The sequence below is a fragment of the Diadema antillarum genome, unplaced genomic scaffold (assembly GCF_040938485.1).
Source record: "Diadema antillarum isolate AM-2024a unplaced genomic scaffold, OU_Dant_1.0 scf00000028, whole genome shotgun sequence".
Classification (NCBI taxonomy): Eukaryota; Metazoa; Echinodermata; class Echinoidea; order Diadematoida; family Diadematidae; genus Diadema; species Diadema antillarum.
In genome coordinates, this window is record NW_027270917.1 from 3,759,112 (window position 1) to 3,785,373 (window position 26,262).

A 26,262-nucleotide genomic window follows, 5' to 3' on the forward strand; every position below is an offset into this window, starting at 1 on the left:
ATAAGATGTGAAATTTAAATTTCTGCATCAGTTCTATGATCTGATAATACATTTAGTATATTTCTTTTTTTTTCAACCTATACAAAAAAAAGAGAATAAAACCTCTGCCATTAACCTTTGAAAATAAAGTGCTTCCTTTTAACTGATGGAATGTAGTGAAGTTGTTAATGTCATTCTTTGCTGTTATATATCTTTTGTCCTTTATTCACTTTGAATATATGTTTGTATGTTTCATTTAGCAATTTTGATATTATGTGTGGCCGATCGATATAAACATTAATTTGTTTATATCTCTTGTTATTTTGATACATTAATTTCTTTGACATGGTAAGATCACAGCCAACAAACATAACCATCAACAAGCGCACTTTCAACACATAAAAACCAATTACAGTCATGATCACTGATGATTAGAGTCATAGTGCAAATAAAAGACAAAACACATCTGTTTTCAATATTTCTCCTGATGTATTATCATGCCAAGATAATCTTTTCTTTTTTTTTCAATGGCATGGGCATTTGTAGGTGTCATTTTTGCCATACATTTTGTTGGATGCTGTGCAGTATTTCTGGTGTACCCAATGAGAACATCCACTCTCGTCACAGGCGACCCATGAGTAGAATTCTAGATGGTCCCGCGATGGATGTGGTGGCGTATTCCTCCCGCAAACACAGCATGGGTTGTCATCTTCCTCCATGTCCTCGCTGTCTGTAACTGAGGGATCGGAAAAGAGCCTCCTTGTTGACTTTGTTGAAATTCCTGATGGTCCAGGTTGATCTGTCGGGCATGTCTTCTTTTGTGTGGGTCTTTCCTTTCCCTTGTTTTTTGCCTTGCAGATCTTGAGGAAGATCCTATCCTCTGACACACACACACCCGATGGCCGGAAGTGGACAGTGACCCTCCTCTGAGTCCCCTTTTCTGCCTGCTGCTGGGGTGGGCTTGGTGTTTTTGACGACAGAAAGCTTTCTGCAGACGTTTGTTGTGTTGTCTGTCTGGCGTCACCCATGGGTCCGACCTGATGTTGTGGGGCGCTTGCTTCCTTTCTTGTTGGAGTCACTAACAAGCTTGGTCTTGTGGCTTCCTCCATTCCTACGGCTTTTGGATTCAATGGCCAGACCCCTGATTTCCTGAATGCCGATTTCAAGTTTTCTGGTCCCATAGCTCTTAGGTAGGCTGACGAGGACAGACGGGCGATGTCGTATCTGGTCACCATTTCTCCGGGATGTGTTTGCATGAACTTAGCACATTCAGTGCTGTATGCTCTTTTCAAAGGTGCGAAGCACGCGACATCTAGTGGTTGTAGAACGTGGCTCGTGTGTGCCGGCAGCACAAACAGCACGATTCGATGAGCTCTGGCAAATTCAAGGACTGGAATGGAGATATGTGATGTATGCCCGTCGTACAAGATCATGACGTGCTCATTGACCCGTCGTGGGGGGAGTGATGGCAGAAAATGTTGTTCTAGGTAGTTTCTGAAGACGTCACCATTGCTCCATCCACTCTCTGTCATGCACATTTGCGACCCCGGGAGTGCACCATTCATGAGATCAGATATCTTACGTTTCCCCTTGAAGATGTAGAAGGGGGGGAGTGCTCTGCCGATAGCACTCCCACAAGCCAGAATGGTTGTCGTGCCAATCCGATGCGATGTTATTGAGTTTGATCTTTTTTCACCTCTGTCACTCACCACTTGGGGGGGTTTATGATCGGCATTAAAGTTTGTCTCATCTATGTTGTAGATGTTTTGGGGCTTGTCCAGGAGATCATATTTCTGCATGGTTCTCTGCAGCTCACCGAAGTAGTTTTTGAGCACTTCCTTTGTTGTGGCCTTTGCACGGTTCATCTCAAGACGGCGAGGAGAGGTGAGATTCAAAGAAGGCCATCGACGCATGAAGAGCTGGAACCACTTCTTTGAGAGAAGTCTGCCTTTCATCTCTATTGGCCGTCTTCCTAGTGAGTCTGCCATGTCAGTAGCAAGATGAATCACCTGTAGAAAGTGAGAGACAGAAATAACATGGAATTAAATTTTGGTTTAGTTCTTAAATCAAATAATGTTTTTATGTTTGTTTATTTTGGTATAAAAATACTGACTGTCAGTTTAGGTTTGAAATTATATTTACCTGTGTTCTGGTGAGGCCGTATCCATATGATGCTAGTTTCTTTAGATGGTCAACCAATGCAGCTTCATCTGCATGTGTCAAAATTGTATGCTTCGTGGATAAATTGCTGCTCTGCGTGCGCCCATTTACTCTATCCAGGAGAGTGATTCTCGGGACTCCACATTTGAAGGCAGCTTTCATCACTGATACGCCCTTTTTCACCAATGCGAGGGCTCTCTCAAAGCTTTGAGATGAGTAGTTCCTTCGACGACGACGTCGGGGATTTGGCTAGAAAATTAGAAAAATCAGACGTTCATGTTAATCACATTAGATTTCAACAATAATTATTCTTGCCCTGTGTGTGTGTGTGTGTGTGTGTGTTTGCAAATATCCTGTCGTGAAACAATTTTTCATCAATGTTCAAGCTCTTTCTAACAAATTCTAGTCACCCCAGAATGACATCTCAACCTCTCATCACATTATACCCTCTCGCCACACTCTCATCGCCCTATCGTCACCCTTTCGTCACCCTTTCGTCAACCAATATTCTGTCACCAGTATTGTTGAGTAGGTCACGGAACAAATTCCGGGATTCTGAATGCCATATGTTATTTTTAACCAAATAACTATGATTGTATCTATCACTCAGTCTTTACCTATTAGGCATACATAAACTCCTTTAAAATCAAAATCAGATTTGCATTCTTTTTTTTTCCGTAACTGACTCCTTTCCCCGTCTTCTAAAATAACTCGGAAAATGGACTTGAACCACTAGCCAGCGTAGCTGGCGCTAGCGACATACACTAGAATTATTACGTCACTATCAGAATTCGATGGATAGCGACGACATGCTGCAGAATTCGGCGAAATAACAGCATAAATCAATTCTTTGACGCATTTCAATCGTAAGTGTGAACAATTTATAGCAACAACTAGGTTATTACCGGAATAAATAACGATTAAATGCAGATTCTTACCTGCTTTCGCCTCATTTTGGATCGGTTGGTCAGGCCAGTGCATTTTCATAGCGTATTACGCATAGTCCCACGCGTACATTTTCGTTCTGTACGCAAACAGCCATGCGTACGCTGGGTGTCGATGGGAAGGTGCCCTGTCGATAGGTGGTGCCCCAACCATACGCAAGAGCCTGAATGAACGCTCTACACGGTATACCGGCGTAAGTACCGTAGTGTGTGTGAATGATGATGTTTTAGAGCTAAAGAGGATGACACTGCTTTATCAGTTTTCAAGCCGCTTGATTTGAGGGATCAAGCTCAATCTGAGCACTCTTCATGTCAGCTTCATTTGTTTTCAATGAAATGTCATGTGTTGAAGCCGGCCACTGCAACGCCACCGCCCATCACATGAAAGTTGATGAGATAGTCCCACTCCTGGCTTTTGGTGTACGGTGATAGAGATCCATTAAAAAGTACCGGTATGCCTAGCTCAATCTAACGTAAATTTAATTTCAAAAAGAGCTTACTGAGTATCGTAGTGTCTATCAGATTTATTTTTGTCTTTATGTCAGTCATGATTAGCCTTGATGCACCCTACAGTTCTGAAGCTTAAAAGGGAACGCAAACCCAAAGAGCAATGTGGATTGAGTGAAAGCAGCAATCAGTGAAACTGAAAGTTTGAAGAAAATCGGACAATCGATGCAAAAGTTACAATATGAATTTTTAAAGTTTTGATGTTGGAACCGCTGGATGAGGAGACTACTAGAGGTTATGATGTATGAGCGGACAACAATACATATTCAATTCAATTCAATTCAATTCAATTCAATTCAATTCAATCATTGTCTGATTTAAAAAATACAGTTAAACTCGCCTAAGTTGAAGTCGCATATGTCGAATAATCGTGCAAGTCAATGATTTTTAAAAGTCCTGATTTTTCCTCATTGACTTACGTGTATTAATTCACTCACAAGTTGAATTTTGTAAGTCGAATACTCGCCTAAGTCGAAATTTCGAGAACACTTTCACGGAAAAAGCATTGAATTCACTGTGCCTAAGTCGAATAAGATTTTATTGTGTAATAAATCACTGTCAAAATCACGAGATGCCAGTTTTTGTGTACATAAGACGTAGCCCGACCAGACAGGTGACAAAAAAATGATTTATATTCTAAAGTATTAAAATTCAAAGCGATCGCATGCGATCGTTGAACTCTCTTCGTGTTTGGAGGTCCGCTGGTACAGCCCTGTCGCGCTACGTACGTACAGCGACTGGGCTGTGTATGGTTGTGCATACAGCGACTGGGCTGTGTATGTTTGCAGTCTGTGTTGTGCAGTGGAGTGGGGTATGGATGAAGCTGCTGAGTTTTCAAAGCGGAAAGTAGGGGGAAAGTTACGGGCACGGGTAAATCAGCATTACACCTCTACACGCATTTCAAGCCACGGTATGGTAAACTAGAATCAATCATTGCTCAAATATCGTTCATATTCACTTCCCCAAGGTTTAACAAGGGTGTAAAGTAATCGGACCTGTGCCATAATGCACTGTCCATGCAAAGTTAGCCGCGGCCCTGCCGGGCGACCCGTGCTGCGGCACACCTCTCCAGCTCTTGGCTCCAGAGTAGACAACATACATGTACATTATACATATGTACGTGTGGTGTAACTGTAAGTCAATGTTTTTTTTTTGACGTACGCACAAGTCGAAAATCGCCTAAGTCAATGTGTTTTGCTCAGTCCGGAGAAGATCGACTTATGCGAGTTCAACTGTACAGAAAATCTTCCTCCACTAGCAAGATAACAGAGCATAACACGACAAGAATAACAAACAGATCACATATAAAAAAAAAAATGACTGATAATCAATTAACAATTCGATACATCATCAAACGATATATCATAACTAATTAAACTGAAATACTAATGAAATGAAGAGGTATGTTTGAGACTATAAAAATAGAACATAAAATATACTATTGATGCATTGAATCTTTCAACATGCTGACGTCTGACTATGACAAGTATATATCAAAAATGCAAAGTCATAAATACAAAATTGCACAGGCCCTAAAAATATGTTGGGAGTGAAACATGTGTGATGCACATAATGTACATTATACATAGAAATTAAAAAATTCACCTTTCTAGCATTGATGAAAGAGCATTTGACTAACCGCTTTCAGAAAGTAGGGGTATCAAGGTGATGGAATTTGTAATTTTCATGAAAAATGAATTTTTGTGGAATTTTCTTTATATTTTCTTTATATTGTTGTCCACTCATACGTCATAACCTCTAGTAGTCTCCTCATCCAGCGATTCCAACACCAAAATTATAAAAATTCATAGCTTTTGCATCGATTGTCCGATTTTCTTCAAACTTTCACTGATGTGTTCTACTACTTCTACTAATGTTGCTGCTTTCACTCAATCTACATTGCTCTTTGGGTTTGCGTTCTCTTTAAGGCATAGGAAAATAAGGTCATAACAAGCGAAAACGCTACTCAATATTACATGGCCGGCGGAGGAGGGGGGGGGGGGGGCTCGGGCCCCCCCCCCCCCCAATTTTTTTGTGCACCATACAAAGGAATACATAAGGTGTCATCACTTTGGGCCCCCCCCCCCACTTTTTTTATCCCGGAAGTACGTAAGTGGCACTAAAAAGAAAAATAGAGGTCTTGAATTGAAGTGTGAGCGCGGTAAGGTTATGTTTTTCCTCTAAAGATCCTTCTTTTTTTTTTTTTTTTTTTTTGCTTGTCGGCTGAAGAAAATCAAAAGTGGAAGGAGAAAGATGAGCTGAAGAGCATTTTTTTCCCCACTTGTTAGCTCATGAAACCCAGAAGTGCCCCCCCCCCCCCACTTTTGAAAACGCTCTGCCGGCCCTGGATTATATCAAGATCTAAACTTTTACTCTGTATCTAGATAGACCTTGACTGAAAGATCCGTCTGTAAATTTATCTGGTCTTCGGGTATCGGGGATATGTTCCGCAGAGACTGCGTCTGGCTTCGCGGATCCCCTCCTAAGGAGAGCAAGAACGTCAAAAAAATAAAAGACTCCTCCAGACAGACAGATCTTTCTGTCTAGATAGACCTAGCTAGATGTCTAGATCTAGTACGCTAAATTTACTAGCTAGTCTAATTCACAGAATATCATCATTTCAATTGAGATGACACAAGACAAAGTAAGATAAGATACTGAGAGAAGACAAGGCCTGGCGCCTCATACACCTCTGCTCTGATCACATGGTTTCCAGACACTTTGTTGGAGACAGACATTTGGCTATTTACTGTTTACCCCCGGGCCCTTGCTTGTCTAATACCAAAGTTTCATCTTTCTGATATGTGGTTAAATAGGCATTTTATTCTTTTATACTTATTAGGCCTAGATACATGTACCATCCTGCCCTCTCTTTTTGTCTGGGAATAGCAGCAAATTCACTCCATGGTTCAATGTCCATCCACTCTCAAAAGCTTGTCAGCTTATCTCCTTGCCTTCATTACAAATTATTATTATTTTTTTTTTTGCATTGTGAATAATCTCAAAAGATAAATGCACTGTAAATAATGTACACTTGCATTCAACATTAAACAGTGCACCATCTACTGTGTAACAAGGTAAACGTGTTGGTATAGATCATGAAATTACTGACTTGTATTGGAAGATAGAAGCCAAGGTGATGACTCACCAGTTTCTCAAAGCATAATTAAGAGTCAAACAACAGAATGAAAAAAAAAAATCATGTAAAGCTTCATTTGGCCTGAGTGAATCATTATTTTGGGTTTAGAATAATGTCTAGATATCCTTTTCTTTCTATTCTTGTTTTGCTTGAATCATGGTGACTATTTTATACTACATTGTGTATGATATTTAATTTGATATATCTTTAGCTTATAAAGCCAAAACATAATTGACTCATCTTGCAATCTAGTAAAAATACAGCAGGTTGCAGGTGCATGCTTGAAACATTATGCACCCTGTTATTTATCTATTTTTATTTTTTTTTATGTAAGATCTTATAGAGGTTCACATAATGTTGTCATGGTAGGGGGAGTTGTTTGGAGACATAACTTGTAATGTATCACCCTAATTTTTGTTTCTCTGTTGCTCACTATTTCTCTGCAGGTACGCAGATAATAACCATGACAAACTCCATATTAGGCAAAGTCGTGGACTTTCCTCTGGAGGCAGAAGTTTTGTCTGATTTTGTGGATCAGGCGAGAGATTTTGCCTGTGCTCATGGCATCGTTTATAGATCCAAGCAAGAAGGGCTGTTCCACCCCATTCCCTTCACTCTTTTCCCTTCCCCCTTGCCGAAGGAATTCTTTGAAAAGGCCAAGAGTGTGCAAAATGGAATAAACCTCGTCATGTTCAGAGTAAGCCAGGACAGAGATTTTCTCACCAAGACCCTTGCAAGGTAAGCATGTAGATGTAGTTACTGTATGTGAGATGTCCATAGTTAAACTCACATCATTGACTTATAATGATAATAATAAACCATTTTCATGGAGCGCAAATTACATTGAAGTCTCTGAGCACTTAATGTTGATGGTTACTAGTGCAATGTCTGTAACATTCAGTGTGTGTAAAGACACCATTGTGTCTCGTCTGCACAATGAGCATGTAATTTTTATGCCTCCGCCACGAAGTGTCGCCGGAGGCATATGTTTTCGGGTTGTCCGTCCGTCCGTCCGTAATCAACTTTGTGGACAGTGTATCTAAAAAACTGTTAGAGGTATCCTAATGAAACTTGGCACGTATATGTATGAGTGGGCGAAGTTGTGCCTATCAACTTTTGGATGCACACACTCGAGGTCAAAGGTCAAAAGGTCAAGGTCAAATGCTCAGAATTATACTATTTCCCCTATATCTCTGCAATGCCTGGAGGTATTTTCTTGAAACTTGGTGTATGTACATGAACTACCAAATAAAGATTCCCCAGAGAGAGTTTTGGGTCATGAGGTCAAAGGTCAAGGGTCAAAGGTCAAGTGAAAGTGTTCAAATTTAACTTTTTTCTCCATACACAATCTCACAGATATTTCAAGGTATCTTCATGGAACTTAGTATATATGTATGTACTGACTGGCAGTGATCAATTTAGGGATCATGGGTCAAAGGTTGAGGTCCACTCATCAAAATGCCATTATTTCCCTCTTATCTATGCAATGCCAGCAGGATTTTTTTCTTGAAACTTGCTGTATGCATTTATTACCCAATACAGATTCTCTGGGAAGTTTCTTGTCAAAAGTCAAAGGCCAATAGGTCAAAGGTCAAGTGAAAGTGTTAAATTTCACTTCTTCTATAAACTTATAAAAGGGTCAAAAGTTGGGTACAAATCCCCAAATACCTGCACTCTTATTAGACAGTATAGCCATTCATCCAAATAAGCCTAGTTCAAGGAAAGCGAACATTCAATGCATGTGTGACAAACCTGTCATTTTAATATTTTGCCAGTTATGTGAAACTGTCATCACACATTGTCAAGGCATTGTGCTATAGACCTATTTGGAGAACCATGCATTATGGTGGAGGCATACCAGTCGCCATAGCAACATTTCTAGTTTTAACATATATTGTTTTTTAATTAAACATTTATGGTGAGAAAATGCAGAAAATTGCACTTTTATTCTCCATATCTTTATGAATCTTGGTACGAATGATACATGTATTTCCCAACTCTGATTTTCATGGGAAGTTTTGGGTCATGAGGTCAAGGGCCAAAGGTCCGGTGAGAATGCTGAAATCCTTACCTTGGAAATGAATAGATGCAAACGCCTTATAAACTTGATATGCATGCATTGTAACTGTACTACGATTTTGCAGGCAGAGATCCAGGCATTGGGTGAAGGGTCATAAGAATAAATAAAAAATTTCACTTTTGTTTATTTTTGAAAATGCTACAAAATATTGTCAGATAATACCAGATAGTGATTAGTCACCAATCATGTGAAACTTTTGTCTCACATTGACAAGACATACTGTAGACCTATTGGGAGAATATAATGCAATGTAGTGGAGGTGTACCAGTTGCCATAGAGACATTTCTAGATTTCCCACTCAAAATATTTTTTAAAAAGAAGGTGAATTGGAGCAATTGGAGTGTTGATAACATTTAACTGGGATACCACCACTTCTCACACAATTATCATACAGTTCGACCTCGATTATCCGGCCTCCTTTTATCTGGAAATCTCTATTATCTGGATGCATTCACGCAATAAAGGACATTTTTTCCATCCAAAAATTGAGAAAATACAGGGACTTTGAACTCAATTAGAATTTCTGCAAAACTTACACGATTTACCTACAATATTCCAGACAGAACTAACATAAATTCACACCACATTATCATCGCAAAAGTAAGCAGTTATGATCTATAAATTCACCATAAGAACCACCGTTGCGGGATGCGCTACCTGCCTAATTGTAGCTGCCAGTGCACAGGGACGGCAGTTTGGACGGCAGCTTGGACGGCAGCTATATTAACATCAATTGTGTCTCCCATATCCGGCCAATTTGTTCGCTTATCCGGATGAGCGCTGGTCCCGACATGGCCGGATAATCGAGGTCGAACTGTATCTGTGTTTATTTCTATACATTACACTAAATAGGCCTAATGTTATTCAAACTGACACCCCCCCTTTGATCTGCTTAGGATAATTATTGGTGATACTTCACCTTTGACCTTTTACCCCTGTCATTTCAGGCAGTCAGTTGTTGAATACATGTATTTCAGTCATTCTTAACCAGATAGTACTGCCAATGGAGATTCCTCACTGAAGTTATGGCTCAAGATTGGCATCTTTAGCCAAAGTGCAGTGACCTTTAACTGGGACCATCACCATGATTACATTCATAAAATGCAAATAATTGTCAAGTCATGGCTACCTTGTCCACCACCTTGGATCATTGCTGGGCATGTCTAGCTGGAGTTATGAATTTAAATTAATCTTCTTCTTTTTTTTTGAATTGGGGACAGGGAACATACAGCATGTGACCTTTATCCTCTCACATTATCATATAAAAGAAGTAATTTTCAATTTATTTCTACCCTTCCTACCAAATTATTATACCAAACTGCATAGAACACCATTTCCCTGAAAGAGAGCACACTTCATTCATTGATGATTTTGACCACACATGTCTGGTGATATAAAGAAGCATCAATGCATTTATGCTTGTTATTACTTCAAGGCATCAATTCTTTCATACTGCATCAATCCATTATATTTCTAATCACTTTCTACAGGACAATACAAGTTGATGACTTCACAGGAAGATTATTTCAGATCTATGAACAAGTTTACAAGGAAAATTGTACAAAGGTGAGGAAGTTTTTTTTTTTTCTCATAGTTGAGTTAAAAGTAAACAGGAGTGTAATTTGTGCATCTTCTTATTTTTTGCCCATATGTATCATTTGTAAAGAGTACCGTAACTGCCAGAGATTATGCTGCTCAACAAAAGGGTTATTGTCATAATTATTTGGGTTATTTTATACATTTTGGTTATTATTTGAGTTTTTGTGATTGTAAAGATGGTATTAGTTTACTTCATTTGATATCAAACAGGGAAGAAATTTGGCAGGAAAAAAAAAAACATGGCAAAATCTGATCTCTCGGACTCTTCTGAAGTCCTTCAGAAGCAATGTAAGCCCAATGTAGACCTGTACCAACTTGTTTTGATCGAGATAATGACAAAGATTATGCTGATGTCAGTGAATAAGTTAACCTGTTGAGGATGAGTTCTGAGTACACTCGGGCAAGCGTCTATGGGAAATGCGTGTTGTAGCAAAATCATACCGTCCTCAATGGGTTAAAATGCCAGAACTTCGATATAGCTGTTACGGGAGCTCAATCATGGCAGTGATAGGTTTTGATAGTGTTTATCTTTTCATATTTTGTAAACATTGTCATCATTCATACTATAATAGTCTGCATTCCGTAACTTTGACATAATGAGCTGCACCTGATGAGTGTAAGGGTTGTTCAAGTGAGATGCTCTTTGACTGTTTCTCATTCAGGATGTTGAGCTGGGTCTGTTCAGGACAGACTACCTTCTGGATACTGCCAGAGGGGGCCCAGGAAACATGGAACTCTCCATGGTGGAGATCAACACCATGGCTGCCTCCCTGGGGGGCATGGCCACCAATATGCAGCTCCTCCATCGGTGAGTGGGACGTATCAAACTTGCTTGCAGAGATGCATCAGTACTGGCTTTTTCTGACATTTTTAGCTTTCTGCCGTGATTCAGTTCGTTTTATTATGCCTCCGCCACGAAGTGGTGCTGGAGGCATTATGTTTTCGGGTTGTCCGTCCGTACGTCCGTCCGTATTCGTTTACGCGATAACTTGAGTAATATTGACTGGAATTTTACCAAACTTGGTCCAAGTATAAAGTATGATGGGGCAATTACTTGATTAGATTTTGGGTGAAATCGGCTAAAGGCCAAGGTCAAAGGTGAAGGTCAAATCATGAAATTGTATCTGTTTACGTGATAACTCAAGACTGGATCAAGCAAGTTTCACCAAACTTTGTCCGAGGATGATATATGATTGGACAATTACTTGATTAGTTTTTGAGTGAAATTGGACAGAGGTCAAAGGTCAGAAATCAAGGTCAAATCCTAAAATTTATCTGTTTATGTGATAACTCAAAACTGGATGAAGCAACTTTCACCAAACTTGGTCCAAGGATGAAGTATAATGGGGCAATTAGTTGAGCAGCTTTTTAGTGAAATTGGCATGAGGTCAGAGGTCAAAAGGTCAAGGTCAAATGCTAAAAAAGTTGCTATTTCCCCTATATATCTATGCAATGCCCAAAGGTATTTTCTTGAAACTAAGTGTAGACATGTACTACTGTGTAATGATTCTCCAGAGAAAGTTTCATGTCATAAGGTAAAAGGTCAAAAGGACAAAGGTCGGGTGAAAATGTTACAATTTCACTTTTCTCGCAAATGGTTCGATGTATCTTCATGGAACTTGGTACATATGCATGCATTGACTGGCAGGGATTAGCTAGGGAATTTAGGGGTCATGGGTCAGTAGTCAGGGTCAAAGGTCAAGGTCAACTCCTTAAAAGTTACTTTTTCCTCATACCTTGAAAATCATTCAATGTATAAACAAGTTTATGTAAGGGTTGGTTAAAAGTCAAGTAAAAATCATCAATTCCCCAAGTGTACATGTGCTCTTAGACAATTAAAGCAAAGCTAGTTCAAGGAAAGTGAACATTCAAGACATTTCTGACAAACCTGTCATTTCATTGTTTTGCCAGTTACGTGAAACTGTCATCACACATTGTGAAGACATTTTACTATACACCTATTGGGCGAATCATGCATTATGGCGGAGGCACACCAGTCGCCATAGTGACATTTCTAGTTAATCCTAAATCCCCTAAAGGGTGTCCAAGGCACTATGTCGTGTTTTGGGCTGTCTGTCCATCTGTTTGTCTGTGTACACCAGGGCCCCCATTTCATAAAAGGTTGATGTGATGGCAACTCTAGCTGGAATGGCAGTTGTCATGGTAATGACAATATCCAGCTTCCTGATGGGCTGTTTCGAGATAGGAATTTGCCATTCCAGCAAGAGTTGCTGTCTTATCATCTTTTGTGAAATGGGGCCCAGATCTTGTTAACACAATTTCAGATCAACCTTTTTGTAGATTTTGTGCATACTTGACCAAAAAAGAAAGAAAGAAAGAAATAAAAGCAACATGAAATGTGCATAGTATATATCCCTGACTTTAGGGGAAAAAAGGAATCTCATAGGTTGAAAGATAAAAGGTCACTGAACTTTGACAGTTACCATGGCAGGGGTGGATCCAGGAATTCTGTAAGGGGGGGGGGGTGTGGCGCAGCTAATATTTCTGGTGCCATTCTGGGTTTCATTTCATTTATTTTTGTTTTTTAATGAAAAATAAGGGGGACATGCGCCGGTTGCCCCCCCCCCCCCCCCCCCCCCCCGATCATGGTAACATTACATTCCAGAAATAACATTTGATTTTACTTTCAAATGGTGATATTATTAAGTACAAGTGATCAAAATAAAAGGAAAGATAATAAGCTAATAAAAGAAGTGATCTAGGTCAAAGGTGAAGTTGAAAGATCACTTTAGCATGGATTAAAAATGCCATTTTCAGGCTGGAATTTCAGCCAGGCATATCCAGTTATGATGATTTTGTTGAATGGGCAGAAATAGAAAGGCAAACAAGCTATGCATTGTCTATAGATACCTGTTCATTGAATCTGGCAGTTTTTTATCCTTAATTCAGCTGAGAAGCCTTTTCACACCATATGTGTACTGTACTGTATATAATGTTTAGCAAACTTTGTGTAATTTTCACTAATTGGGACTTCCTGATGATTTTGCAAGTGGCAAAATTGAAAAGTTATGAATTTAGTGTTGCCCTCTCTTGATGGGAACTTGGCAACATTTTGTGATGTAAGAATAGAAGACAGTTGCTAAAGAAATATAATACAGAATTTGCAAAATGTTCATTATTCTAGAACAGTGGCAGAGAACTTGTCGTAGCTCCTCCACATGGCATGAAGAATAATGTTTGCCCTAACCTATATCAGTTGAATGTTTACAGACTTAGTGCTTGTCACGAAACTTGCAATTGCAACCATGCAAAATGATTTTGGGTTGTCCATCTATCCGTCTGTCTGTCCGTGTCAGTAAATCAATTTTTGTGGTCGACATAACTTTAAAGAGCCATTTGAGGTATCCAAAGGAAATTTAACATACCGGTATGTATGAGATGACAAAGCTGTTTCTATCAACTTGTAGGTACCCATGCTAAAGGCCAAAAGTTGAAGGTCAAGGTCAAACTTTGAAAGTTCACTCTTTTTTGTTTTATATCTCTGCAGTACTTGAATGTATTGTTATGATGCTCTACCTACCTATTAATGAATGGGAAGGGTGCTCCAGGAATAAAAGTTGAACACAGTACTACAATCAAAATTATTTTATACCTTTGATCTCACAATACTCCAAAACAATTCATCATCCAGGCAAATTGCATCAGGCAGTCAAGTTTCTTGATATACCCTTTCTGTGTATTGACAGCAAATTCCAAATGGTGGAGGATGAATTTTGAGCCCTTCTGAGAACTATGTTTTTGAATTGAAATAGGAAGTACAAACAGGTGAATTAAAAACCACATGGGGGGGGGGGGGGTGGTTCTGTAATCTAGCGACATTGTATGTCAGTGAACTTAGGTTATTGCATGTCATAGAAGTACGTATGTACACGCATCTCCGTGTTTACCTGTTTATTTTGAATAGTATTACAAACATTATGCTGAATTTTGACATTGCTGTAGTTCTTTTCCAAGAATTCCCCCAAACCACTGCATCCTGGTTACAACGTAGCTACTAGCATTTGCAGTAATGCATGCATTGACTTGCAGTGGTGCATAGCAAATATCATTTTATACAATTCCCCCCCCCCCCCCACCCCCAGAAAATACTGTCAGGTTTCATAAAAAAAAAAACCAATCCAAATTGTATAGCAACATATATTTATGGCATTTTAGTTAGAATACTGTTTGAATTCTAACAAAACTAAACCCTTTTGCAGCCTTCAGAATACTGCCATGTTGTTTCGAGGTTGATAGGAATGCAATGGATCTTGGGTGAATTGGGACAGTGCGAGAAATGATTTCCCTGGTATTGCATTACAATTTGCTATGCACATTCTATACCACTGCTATACACTCTTTTATGTAGCAGGGGTCCCCCCCCCCCCCCCCCTTCCCGGAAGTATATAGGATATAATAGTCATCTGATATATTATTCATCAGCTGAAATTAGTAATCAAATTTAAGTTGGAAAATTATTCCCCACAGTAGATGTATCATACTTATGATATGAACATGTATGCTTATGTGTCATATTTCTGATGTGAAGCATGGATTAGACAGTCAGAAATTGAATAATTTTTGAAATAGTCCTATCACCACTGTGGAATGTTTCCCTTTTTTTTTACGCTCGATCAGATTTATAATCGTCATGGAACTTTGAACTTGCTGTTGAAAGATACCATATGGCATTATTCATATGAAATCATTTTGACCTCAAGAAAATTGAATGCAGTCACGATGTACATTGTATAGTGACAATATGAACAAGTGATTCACAAAAATGCACCAATTGTCGTATAGAGAGCAGATGTACCGTGTCAACATTTCGTGCTGTTAGTCTTATATTATGTCACCACATGGCAGTCAGTATTACTGATACTTTGCATTGCAACATGAGCTGTAATTGGAGTTTTAACATGAGCTGTAATTGGAGTTTTTATGACACTTGTCTCTACAGGCTTTGGAAATTTTCCCAAACCATATTGCACATTTTCCACTCATTTCACAATATCCACAAAGATATATCATTTTGGATCTGTCTAAAGGGGGAAAAATATGGAAATTCTGATAAGTATAACACATCAGAATTGATCACCAGTCGCTCGTAAGTTATTTGAAACTTTATAAACAGCTTTATGAAACAGGGCCCAGGTGTCTTTTGTGTCAACATTTCATACTGTCTTATTTCGCCACATGCAATCAATATTACTTTACATTGCAACATTAGCTGTAACTGAAGTTATTATGAAGCTTGTGCATGTACAGGGGCTTTGGAAATTTTCCCAAACCATATTGCACAGTTTTCCATTCATTTCACAATATCCACAACACACACACACACACATAAATCACTCACCATTAGGTGTCTATCTGACTTTAATGTTAAAGAAAAAAATTAAAAAATGTAGAGATAGGGTTTGTGACCAAAATTATGAGAAAATTGATATCACATAATAATTAATGTTTTCTTATAAATATTTATGTAGAAGAAATTTCATTCCATTCACAGGGTACTGTTTTGCAAGAGGTCATACTGTTGCTAGGCTTTTTTATGCCTCCGCCACGAAGTGTCGCCGGAGGCATTATGTTTTCGGGTTGTCCGTCTGTCCGTCCGTCCTTCCGTCCTTCCGTCCGTCCATAATCAATTTTGTGGACAGCGTATCTAAGAAACCGTTAGAGGTATCGTATTGAAACTTGGCATGTATATGTATGAGTGGGCGAAGTTATGTCTATCAACTTTTGGGCGCACATGCTCAAGGTCAAAGGTCAAAAGGTCAAAGGTCAAAAGGTCAAGGTCAAATGCACAAAATTGTACTATTTCCCCTATCTCTGCAATGCCTGGAGGTATTTTCTTGAAACTTGGTGTATGCATGAACTATCGAATAAAGATTCCCCAGAGACAGTTTTGGGTCATGAGGTCAAAGGTCAAGGGTCAAAGGTCAAGTGAAAATGTTAAAATTTCACTTTTTTCTCCATATCTTGCAAATATTTTAAGGTATCTTCGTGGAACTTAGTATATATGCATGTACTGACTGGCAGTTATCATGTAGGGAATTGAGGGGTCATGGGTCAAAGGGCAGGGGTTAAAGGTAGAGGTCACCTCATCAAAATGTCATTATTTCCCTCTTACAGTATCTGTGCAATGCCTGCAGGATTTTTTCTTTAAACTTGGTGTATGCATCTATTACCCAATACAGATTCTCTTGGAAGTTTCTTGTCAAAAGGTCAAAGGCCAAAAGGTCAAAGGTCAAGTAAAAGTGCTAATTTTCACTTCTTCTTTAAACTATGAAAGGGTCAAAAGTTTGGTACAATCCCCCAAATACCTGCACTCTTATTAGACAGTATAGCCATTCATCCAAATAAACCTAGTTCAAGGAAAGTTTCAATCAATGCATTTGTGACAAACCTGTCATTTTGATATTTTGCCAGTTATGTGAAACTGTCGTCACACATTGTCAAGACATTGTGCTATAGACTTATTCGGAGAACCATGCATTATGGCAGAGGCATACCAGTCGCCATAGCAACATTTCTAGTTGTTTCTTAAAACCCAGCCCACCAACTGTTCCATACATACCATTGATTTCAATTGTGTAACTTTATTCTTAAATACAGTTAAACTCGCCTAAGTCGACATCGCATATGTCGAATAATCGCGCAAGTCGATGATTTTAAAAAGTCCCGATTTTTCCCCATTGACTTACGTGTATTAATTCACTCACAAGTCGAATTTTGTAAGTCGAATACTCGCCTAAGTCGATGAAATTCCAAGAACACTTTCACGGAAAAAACATTGAATTCACTGTGCCTAAGTCGAATCAGATTTTATTGTGTGATAAATCACTGTCAAAATCACGAGACGCCAGTTTTTGTTTACATACGGTATATACCAAAAGAAACTTTGCGTTAATGAACATTCACGTTTCATTAACGCAAGCGGTTTCACCTGAATCGTTAGTAACGCTAACTAACGATCGGGAAAATTAACGTTTGTAGTAACGATGAGTAACGATCCCTAGCGCAAATTAACGATGTTTCGTTAACATTAACGATAGGTAACGCAAGAACTCACGCGAGATTTGGGTTTTGAAACGAGACCTGGTGAAAGGACGACGTAGCCCCTGCCGAGTGTAGCGATCTATGCCTTATATTTAGCGGAGTCTTTTCGCGAATCAAATCACGATTTCGCGAATCACGATTTCGCGACCGGGGTCACCAAAAACGCACGCCGGGCCACCAAAAAAGCTGGATGTTTGCCTTCAGTTTTGGAAATGAACAGCGGTAACAATCGGCTCCATAAGATGCTAGAATAAATGTCAGATGTTTGCTCTGAATTTTGGAAATGAGTAACGGTAATATTCGACTCCGTATTTCGAATACTAAAATGAATGTCGGATGTTTGCTTATACTTTTGGAAATGAATAATGGTAAGATTCCGTTCCGTACGGTGCTGAAATTAATGTCAGATATTTGATTTTGCGTTCGGAAATGAATAAGGATAAAATATGGCTCCGGAAGATGCTGAAATAAATGTCGAATGTTTGCCTTGACGTTCGGATATGAATAATAATGATATTCAACTCCATACGATGATAAAATAAATGCCGGATGTTTACTTTCACGTTCGAAAGTGAATAACAATAACATTCAGCTCCGGAAGATGTTAAAGTAAATGTCGAATTATCCCTTTGACGTTCGGAAGTGAATAACAATAATAATCAACTTCGTGCGATGATGAAATAAATGCCGGATGTTTACTTTTATAAATACGTTCGAAAGTAAATAACAATAACATTCAGCTCCGGAAGATGCTCTGTATCCCTTTGACGTTCGGAAATGAATAACAATAATAATCAACTTCGTACGACGATGAGATAAATGTCGGATGTTTGCTTTTACTTTCAAAAGTAAATAGCAATAACATTCGGCTCAAGAAGATGCTAAAATAAATGTCAGATGATTGTTTTTACGTTCGGAAGTGAATAGCAGTATTCTTCTCCATACGATTCTAAATAACTGTCGGATGTTTCCTCTTAAATTTCGAAATGAATAACAGTAACATTTAGCTGCGTTTGATGGTAAAGTTAATGTTTGATATTTGCTTTGACGTTCGGAAATGAATAACAATAGTATTCAACTCCGTCCGATGATGAAATAAATGTCTGATGTTTGCTTTTATGTTCCAAAGTAAATAGCAATAACATTCAGCTCCGGAAGATGCTAAGATAAATGTTGAATATTTGCTTTGGCGTTCGGAAATGAATAACAATAGTATTCAACTCAGTACGATGATGAAATACATGCCGGATGTTCGCTTTTACGTTCGAAAGTAAATAGCATGTAACATTCGGCTCCGGAAGATGCTAAAACATATGTCAGATGATTGCTTTTACTTTCGGAAGGGAATATCAGTAACATTCTGCTCCATAATTAAGATGCTTAAATAAATATCAGACATTTGCTATTAACATTTCGAAATGTATAACAATAACATTCAGCTGCGTTTGATGGTAAAGTAAATGTCGGATGTCTGCCTTGACGTTCGAATATGAAAAACAGTATAACATTCGGCTCCGTACGATGCTGAAATAATTGACGGGTGTTTGCTTTTGAATTTGGAGATTGAATAATGGTAATATTCTGCTCCGTACGATGCTAAAATAAGTAACAGATTGTTTCTTTTACATTTATAAATGATTAACGGTATCAATCGGCTCAGTTAGATGATACGATAAAAAGTGGATGTTTGCTTTCACGTTCGGAAATGAATAAGGATGATAGTGGATGATTGCTTTTACAATCAGAAATAAATAACGGTAACTTTCGGACCGAACGTAGGACCGATTTAGTTTTGCTTGGTTGTTTTTTTTTTGTTTTCCGGGCCACCAAATAATAAAAATCAATCATTTTGGGGCCACCAAAATAAAAGTTAGTGTGGGCCCCTGGCCTGCATCGATGTGGATAAAGTGTCTTGCTGAAGGGCAAATATCGGGCACACCGCTCCAGCTCTCGGCTCCAGAGTAGACAACATACATGTACATTATACATATGTACGTGTGGTGTAACTGTAAGTCGATTTTTTTCGACTTACGCACAAGTCGAAAATCGCCTAAGTCGAAGTGTTTTGCTCAGTCCCGAGAAGATCGACTTATGCGAGTTTAACTGTAGTCCTCAGTAACTGATTTGGGCAAGTCTCTTCTATAATGCATGGGATTTTTCATTCTAAAAATGTGTTTCAGTAAAACTGGGGCCTCTAATATGGAATTCCTGGCTCCACCCCTGTTGAATATATGCACTATTGCAAATGACTTTCCAACTTGATCTTGAATGTCAATGTGCCCTTGTGTAAATCATCTGGTCATCTCATCTTGCAGAAGTTGTGTTTGATTGTGTTTTTGTTTTGTTTTTTGTTTATTGCTAGTGAGCTCTGCATTTTTGCACGTCTGCCTTCTGCTCTCTTATGCAAGTGTCAAATATTTAGGGTCATAACGTCTGCATACTTCTGAGAAAGAGCTTTTATCTCCTCAAAGCTGACATAAAGGAGAATTAATAAGGAAAAAAAAATGTCTTTTACCAGAAGAAGCAAAGTGTGGCACTGTTTAAGGAATCTAGGCAAATAGACCTAGAAATTGAGACATACATTGTATAGAAAGAGAAGAGAGCAATGACATCCACTGTGTCAAATGTATGTTGACACTGCTATAGAATGTATGAATTGTCAAGGGCATTGTTTAGATGAAACCCCCTTCTTTTGAAAATGGAATATTCCAACAAACTTTTGATATCTAGCAAGTAAGGGCACAATTCACTTTAGCCTACCTTTGACCAATCACTGAACAGTTGTCCATTCCAGCTACCATGCACAGTGTTCATCGGCTGTCAGCTGTGATCTCAGCCATTCCTTGTCTACAGGGATTCATTCTTCTATCAAATTGATGTACGTGCTAATGGCATTTAATCATGTGATGAGGCTTGACAATTCAGGGGGAGAATTTGGTCATTTAACTAGGATTAAGATTAAGATTCATACATCATTTTGTAACAACCAGTGATGTCATACCCAATAGAATGTGTAGGAATTTTAAAAATAAAACTGAAAGGGGAAGAGATGTGTCACAATATCCTGCTAACAAATCAAGGGTCATTGAGGTTTCCAGGATGAAGTGTGTGCCCCTTTTGTCATGTTCCTACAAAACAGTATACTGTACACTGTAGTTGGAAATTCCCCCCTGTGCACAGTTGATTGGTGCTGACTTTACACCAGTGTATTATGCATAACTTTGGTTTTGTGGTAATGGTCTCATGATGTTGGTATGTGTGTATGTTTGTGTTTGTGTGTGGGGGTATGTATGTTATGTTCTGTCATGTTACATTATAGAATTCAAATAAAGATTACTGGAAAACTGAAAAAAAAAGATGTATATGTGTGTAAGTATGTACATGTGTGTGTGTGTGGATACATCACCTACAATGTATACATTATATATATATTTATACATATATGTGTTTGTGTGTGTGTGTGTGTGGACCTGTTTTATGTGTTTGTGCTCAGTACATCAATGACTAACCCCTTGAGACATTTAAAAGAAAACATTGAACAGCTAGAGGCAGTCCTAAACTATGTGGGTGAGCAGATATCAGAGTTTTCTTACCTATCATGGGCTCTCAAAGCACTCAAGAGGGTAAGCAGGGCAAAGTGAAATTGTTCTGACTCAGCTTTCGATAACTCTAGGAATCCCCAAAGCATATGGAATGTGTTTTATTTCTCTCTCTTTTCCAGTGACTGCAAGTGGTCATGTTTCATCAATGATTCTCACATTATGGAATGCCGGGAATCTCTTGATAAGATCTAATGATTGCAAAATACCAAATGTGCAACATTTTCCATGCTATTTTCAAGTTGACTGCCAATGATATTAAAGTGGAATAAACGTCATGAATGTAAACAGAAGGGTAGATGTGTCAATGGAATTGCTCATGAGAAAGTAAATTTAAGTGTAGTGCTTTAGTTTTATGTGCACATATTTATTATCATAAAACATTGATGTTTATCAGAATCGTTATCATTTTCATGAGGCAGTGATGGCAGTGTGTCAATTTTACCCATTTTTTTTGTGCATAGAGATATGATAATGTTGTGCTTTTTTATCCTTATTCAGCAAACATGGTGGAAGTTAAAATTTCATTCAGTTGCCTTGTTTGATGTGAAATAATAAGGAAACATTTACAATGTTTTAATGTTGACTAGTTTAAAATTTCAACTGATCAAAAATTGACTCGTAATACACATTATATTCCACATACTAAGAATGTTGCAATAGGATTGGTCCAGAGCTGATCATGTGATGAAGGGTAGTTTTGCCCATCACATCACCTGAGAAGAAAAGTTCGTTACACTCTATGTTGATAGTCCCTTTTGTTTCGCTGATCTCCACACAGTCCACACAGTCCTAACGTAAGATGATTACGCGCGAAATAAAAGTGCGTTGCACTGTGGACTATCATGTGAGCTAGGTCACTTGATAGTACACAGTGCAATGCACTTTCACTTCGGTGCCGCACGGTGCGCGCAGGAAATTCATTGTTTTGTCATCTACGCGCACACGTAGCCTAAGCCGTAAGGATACCTAAAAAGAGCTAAAACGGTTTCAGATGTGGAATAAAATGGGAATTTCTAGGACCCTTGATGTGGAATATAAAGCAAATAATTAACTTTTAGTTTCAGGCAATGAGACAAACTATCACTTCCTCGGCGATCTGAATGTGTACGCTATCTTTCCTCAGCTGCGCTTCGGAAAGATAGCTACATCCAGATTGCCTCGGAAGTGATAGTTTGTCCCATCACCTTCACCAACGTTGATTATTTGCTTAATATCATTTATAGACTGCAAAAGATGAGTTTAACAAAAGTGTACTCACTAGAGCCTTAGATTTAAACCCATACCTGTATATGTGGTTTTTTCTATTGTCACAAAACTGTTGTTAGTTCCTCTACGTTTTGTTACATTGGATTTTGCTATGTTTCATACTTGATTTCCATTTTACATAGTTTATGGTGAGATGCTGTTCAAATAAAATGACAAGCAAGCTTTTACAGAGTGTGTTAAACTCCAAATCATTTGAAACCTGTCCAGCCTTCATTATAAAACAATAGACATGTATTCAAAGAATTGCTTCCAATTTGTCAGTATCATGCCTGAGACTAGTTGCAGAGTTGCCAACCAATACGATTTTATAGTATTTACAACGTAGTATAATAAACATAGTGAAATACGATAATACGATATTGCCTCTTGAAAGTACAACTTTTCATCTAAAAAAAAAAGAGGAAGGCAATATAAACTGCTGAAAACTGCGGAATCATCGTGTAGAAAAATGTACTACTTAATTCCTGCACAACCCCAACAAAACGTTGAATGACGAGCCTAAAAAGGTGGGAAATACGCGGACCCATGCTTTATAATTTTCTCATCAATGTTGATGAAGCAGCAACATTTTACTAGCCTGTTTTTGCCAGGGAAACTTTTTTTTTATTGACATTTCACTGGCCCAGGTCCAGTGGACTAGTGGTGATGTCAAGATTTTATGAAAATCTGATTTTAAGGATATTCCAGCTGTTGTTTATGTCAAAAAAGTTAGTGTCTCTGTAGTTTGAGGATTGTGGCAACAATACCAAGTTCATGTAAAATTTGGGTAAGTTCTGATCTACAGAGCTCTGTAGATGAGGAAAGCTCCCAAAAATTGTAGTAAGAGCTACAGTTTACAGTGTTTTTAGATTGCAAATTGCAAGAGTCAACCAATACTTACAAAAAAACAACTTCCAAAAATATTGTCTCCCTTAAATCACAAATGCAAGATGAGAAATCCCTAGCTTATTTTTTTTTAATATAGATGGAAAATGAAAATACTTCTATCTTATTCCATTTATGTGTGTTTCACATTGTTTCACACACACGTATACAATGTACAATGTATATGCATGAGAGAGATAACAATGATCTGATTGAAATAAATATTCAATGTTCGAGGTCAAAGGTAATTGTGAAATTAAAAGTTGCTGTGCAATGTGCAACAGCTCAAATAGTGCAGTATTTTGCATCCAACTTGGTACATAATGTATCATGACAGGGCAATATACAGATTGATTGTTACGGTCAAAAGTCAAGTTCCCTGTCTATGCAACGTACTGCAATATTTAGCCCCAGTTGTGCAAGCCTGATGTGCTAGTTATTGAAGCATGACCATACAATTATGATTAAGACATTGAATAAACAAACTTGTGAATATCAGGTCAAAGATGAAAGTTGATCTTTGCTGATTCATTGTACAGATCTGCTGTTGACTGCCGAAGTTACTGACATGATGCCAGTATATTATAAAACTTTTTACATAATTTGGATATAAAGTGGCACTCAAGTTGATATAATACAGAACAACTGAAATAAGATCAGGGCCAGTAGTTACATACGTCATGATGTACAAGATGCATGTATTGTGTTCAGTACACATAAGTCAGTTTATGTTAGCTGACTTTTGCACTGTCATCATCTTATGTGGGTGTGGAAAATATTTCAGTTATTTATTGAAATGTATGATGTGATCACCAGGGTGTGTTAAGCAAAGCAAAACTTTAAAGGATCCATGTGTTTCTTTTAGTTTAAAACATTGTGGTCTGTCATCTAGGTTCACGCTGGGTCTGTATGGCAAGCAGTATGACGCATCCTGTCTCCCTGGCAACGAGAGTCTGCAAGGCTTTGCCCAGGGAATGGTCAAGGCTGTACAGCTCTATGGTCAACCTGAGTGAGTAGTCATTCCTTGGTGTAAGGGTCATTGGAAGGTGCCTGTCAAAATCAAACTGTTGTTTTGTACTTGGCCAAAGAAATTTATTTCAGAGGAACAGTGTATTACCTCTTCCTGTCTCCCATGTGCTCATACTAAGTTCATGATTTTATCTAAGCACATGTTGTCGGTCTTGCATGATTTTCATGGGCTGCCAGTAACTTAAATGACATAAGTAAGGTCTTTTATCAAGTTCAAAGTACTCGATCTGTTTTCAATGCGTTTAATGGCACATCAGTCTAGAAGGTGTTTTGATTGAGTATATGTTCGCAAAACTTGAAAACTTGAATAGGATCACATTGAATTGTGCATACAGATCTGGGGAATTTCCTTCCCATTATAGCTAAATGGGATGTTAATACCCTGTCCTATTTCAAATCACCATTAATGAGTTGATGTGCATGTTGGTTAATGTCTTAAATATCCAATCTTTTCCCTGTAATTCACTCAATATACAAATTGTATACATATTTTCAGTTGTTTGTTTCCCTGCACAACACATTATAGTAACTTTAATATATCACAAAGAAATAAATGAGATCATTATCATAAAATCATTGTGGCATTAAAGGGATGGTACAGTATTGGTGGAGATGAGAATTGGGCTTTTAACTTTTTGCAAGATACCAAGAAAACACATGAAATAGTACAGAGCATACCATTTTAAGAGGAATTCAAAGTTTGTTTGATGAAAATCGGATTTGAATTGACTGAAACATCCAAAAACAAAGTACAATTGTAAAACAAAGCAATTGTAATAAAAGGTGAGTCCCACACTTCATTAGAATTGCTCTGTTTTGGATATCTCAGCCATTTTAAAACCAATTTTCATCAAATAAACGTTGAATTCCTCGTGGAATTACATGCTCTTTCATATTTCATAAGAGGTTTCTCATTATCTCACCCAAAAAATGTTAGAAACCTGAAATTAGGTCTCAACCCAAACTATTTGATCCCTTTAAATTTCATATAATTTGTTTTTTTATCTCTAAACAGAGCAGTGATTGTCTTCATCGTCCAGGCGGATGAAAACAACATCATTGACCAGAGGCAACTTGAGTATGCGGTGAGGGAGTGTGACCCGAGGGTAAAGGTCATCAGGAGGACGCTGACCGACATGGGCCAAAGGGCAGAACTCGGGGAGGACAGGAGATTGTTCATGTGAGTGCTCACCTTCAACCCTTTGAGGACGAGTCACGAGTATACTCGGGGCAAACGTCAGTGGGAAATGCGTGTTGTCGCAAAATCAAACCGTCCTCAACGGGTTAAAATGACTTTATGAGGGGGAAACTCAGATTGATGTACAAAAAATCTGTGCAGTTTGGACTGCCTTCTGAAGTCTATGAAGGCATGTGTAAGAATGTCGAGGAAAACCTGACTGAAAGTAGAGTGCTGGCTGCATATTATGAAGATGTGCTGGACAGAAATGTCACTTCTTGCTGATTGACCCGAGTGTGATCCATTGCTTTAATATTGTGCTCTTACTTGATGAGATGTTTTGTAGTGGTGCATGATGGGAATATATTAATACGTAGATGTTCAATATTGTTCACATGTGAAATGTGCAGTTTCTCAAAAATGAGATGCGCAATATCAGTCTGAGTCTTACTGAAACTGAAAAGACAAGTTTTTGTTTTGTTTTTGCTTTTAATCATGGAAATCATTGCATCATCACAAAAAGATGAAGGTGTGGAATCAGAGATGTGATCCTATGTACTCTTGTCTTATCAAATACAACTTTGAACAACTTACTGTCCTTCCTGTGCACATGTATATTATGTAAATATCAATGATAAATGAAAATGATAAGTATAACGGAATATAAAGATACTTGTAGAATATCAATAATCTAGTATTTGAGGTAATAATGCTTCAATATTTCTTATTCCTAGTAATATAAAAGCACTAGGATGAAAGGTCTATAATCATACACTTTATTTACATATATACACTCAGCAAAAAAAAAGAAAGTAAAGGCTTTTTCAAGTTTAGATTTCTCATAGAATATATGG

The 26,262-nt window shown here is 38.2% G+C and overlaps 2 protein-coding genes across 2 annotated transcripts in view; one reads left to right on the forward strand and one right to left on the reverse strand.

Moving 5' to 3' along the window:
- Positions 1–503: 503 nt before the first annotated feature.
- Positions 504–3,092, reverse strand: LOC139735930 (uncharacterized). Its single transcript, XM_071646687.1, has 3 exons — positions 3,078–3,092; positions 2,122–2,388; positions 504–1,988 (listed from the first exon to the last, which is right to left on the reverse strand). The coding sequence occupies exons 1-3, from the start codon at positions 3,090–3,092 to the stop codon at positions 504–506; spliced, it is 1,767 nt and encodes a 588-aa protein (XP_071502788.1).
- Positions 3,093–3,240: 148 nt separating this feature from the next.
- Positions 3,241–26,262, forward strand: part of LOC139736788 (glutathione synthetase-like) — a 37,903-nt gene continuing 14,881 nt past the window's right edge. The window contains exons 1-6 of the mRNA XM_071647461.1: positions 3,241–3,277; positions 7,176–7,467; positions 10,300–10,375; positions 11,071–11,216; positions 24,095–24,211; positions 25,247–25,411. Of these exons, the coding sequence (XP_071503562.1) occupies positions 7,193–7,467; positions 10,300–10,375; positions 11,071–11,216; positions 24,095–24,211; positions 25,247–25,411 (779 nt within the window). The 5' untranslated portion in view covers positions 3,241–3,277; positions 7,176–7,192. The remainder of the gene's footprint in view (positions 3,278–7,175; positions 7,468–10,299; positions 10,376–11,070; positions 11,217–24,094; positions 24,212–25,246; positions 25,412–26,262) is intronic.